Source organism: Corapipo altera, unplaced genomic scaffold (genome assembly GCF_003945725.1).
Source record: "Corapipo altera isolate COAL_440 unplaced genomic scaffold, ASM394572v1 206, whole genome shotgun sequence".
In the NCBI taxonomy this organism is placed as follows: Eukaryota; Metazoa; Chordata; class Aves; order Passeriformes; family Pipridae; genus Corapipo; species Corapipo altera.
The window spans coordinates 676,364-678,486 of NW_020885032.1; the positions used below are offsets into that span (position 1 = coordinate 676,364).

The window sequence follows — 2,123 nt, forward strand, 5'->3', positions numbered from 1 at the left end:
GCAATTCCATCACACATTCCCAGGAATGTCCCATCCTGGCAGTCCCACCTCCTGCAGCCTCCATGAGTCCCTCACACAGATCCACAGCATAAGGAACCGCGTCCATGTTCCTCTCTCCCCGCAGTCGACATCCGGGAGATCAAGGAGATCCGCCTGGGCAAGAATTCCCGGGATTTCGAGCGCTACCCCGAGGACGCTCGGAAGTTGGACTTCACCATGTGCTTCATCATCCTCTACGGGATGGACTTCCGGCTGCGGACGCTCAGCGTGGCCGGTGCGTTGGGCTCCCTCCCCGCTCCCACATCCCTCCCCTTGGATCCCACCCCCTTCCCGGCATCCCACAGCACCCATCCCTCCTTCTCCTTTTCCAGCTTTCTGCGAGGAGGACATCAACCTCTGGATAACGGGGCTCAACTGGCTGGTGGCTGATACCCAGAGGGCCCAGACCCCGCTGCAGATCGAGAGGTGGGGCAAGCGCCGGCAGATCCCAATTCCCTGTCTGAGGGACAAAAATTCCCCCTGGGTTTGCTCCTCCGTGACGCTGAGCGCTGCGTGTCCGTCCCTTCCTTCTTTCCCAGGTGGCTCCGGAAGCAGTTTGACGGGATGGACCGGGCACGGGAAGGCAGGTGAGCGCCGGCACGGCCCCGAGTTGGGAAGCAGGTGGTGGGTTTGGCAGGACAGGACCAGATTCCCCCGGTTGCATCCCAAAGCTGATGGTTTCATGGGATGAGGGAGCAAGCACCGGGTTTTTTGAGATGCTTGGAGACACAGAAAATCAGAGATTTGGATGTGAGGGCCACGGGGATCCCGATTTCCGTTGCTTTTCCACCAGTGGCAGGAGAGGCTGGACCATTAATGCAGCCCAGAAACAACTTCCAAAGGCAGGGAAAATCCCTACCCAAGGGAATTTGCACTTAAATTATGATGGAGATGGGAATGGGCATCATCTCCAGGTGGGATGACAGCCTAGAGAACCCAGTTGGTTCTTGGGATGTGCTTCCTCTCTTTGACCCTCTGCTCACACTCGTGCCAAACACCACATGGGACAAGGGAGCACCAGGTTTTTTGGGATGCTTGGAGACACGGAAAATCAGAGATTTGGGTGTGAGGGCCACAGGGATCCCAATTTCCATTGCTTTTCCACTAGTGGTCATGGAATCATGGAATGGTTTGGGTGGGAAGAGACCTAAAGGTCATGGAATTCCACTAGACCAGGTTGCTCCAAACCCTGTCCATCCTGGCCTTCTGCACTTCCTGGGATGGGATATCCATGATTTCTCCAGGTCCTGTACCTGGAGGGGTCCACAGACCAGGAGGAGGGTGGGATCCCCATGCCAGGCACCAGGATTTGGGGTGGGAACCTCGAGGCTGGGAGCCAAGACCCATCCAGGGGTCGGTTCTCCATCCCGACTCCGTCTCCCGCTCCGGCAGCATCACCGTGAAGGACCTGAAGGCGATGCTGCCCCAGGTGAACTACCGCGTTCCCAACATGAGATTCCTGCGGGATAAACTTGTGGTAAGGACCCCCTGAACACCCCACCCGGGAGGGAGATGGTTTTCCAGCTTTTCCAGGAGGGCTGGAGCCGTCCCGGTGTCCTTGTGTCCGGAGGGGTGGCCCCGCTCTCACCTCCGGCCCCGTCTCCCCCAGGAAGTGGAAGCCAGGAATGAAATGACCTTCTCCCACTTCATCCAGTTCTACAAAAACCTGATGTTTGACGCCCAGAAGTCGGTAAGATCCAGGGATTTGCTTCCCAAGTGTCCCCCAAACCCGTGTGATGTGTCCCCTCCCGGCTAAGCCTCGTCCCTTCCTCCCCTCCTTGCAGGTCATCGAGCAGCTGGAGCTCTCCTTCCCTCTGAGGTGAGTTCCTGGGAATGCTGTGGCTTCCATCCGGCCAAGATTCCAAGGGTGGGATCCACAGAGTGGGAAATGCAGGGATTGGGCAGAGCAGGGGGTGAGAGAGAGGATGGGATAGAGGATGGGAGAGGGAAAGGGAGCGGGGATGGAAGCAGGATGGGAAGAAGGATAGGACCAGGGAGGAGCAGGGATGGGAGAGGGAAAGGGAGCAGGGATGGGAACTGGGATGGGAGTGAGGATGGGAACAGGGATAGAGCAGATGAGCAGG

General features: G+C 58.0%; 1 protein-coding gene across 2 annotated transcripts in view; it reads left to right on the plus strand.

The window, feature by feature from the left end:
• LOC113959300 (1-phosphatidylinositol 4,5-bisphosphate phosphodiesterase gamma-1-like) overlaps positions 1–2,123 on the plus strand; it is a 26,298-nt gene that overhangs the window by 7,512 nt on the left and 16,663 nt on the right. For both annotated transcript variants that reach the window (XM_027668222.1, XM_027668221.1), the window contains exons 2-7: positions 125–274; positions 372–465; positions 579–626; positions 1,432–1,516; positions 1,649–1,729; positions 1,824–1,858. In XM_027668222.1, the coding sequence (XP_027524023.1) occupies positions 125–274; positions 372–465; positions 579–626; positions 1,432–1,516; positions 1,649–1,729; positions 1,824–1,858 (493 nt within the window). The remainder of the gene's footprint in view (positions 1–124; positions 275–371; positions 466–578; positions 627–1,431; positions 1,517–1,648; positions 1,730–1,823; positions 1,859–2,123) is intronic.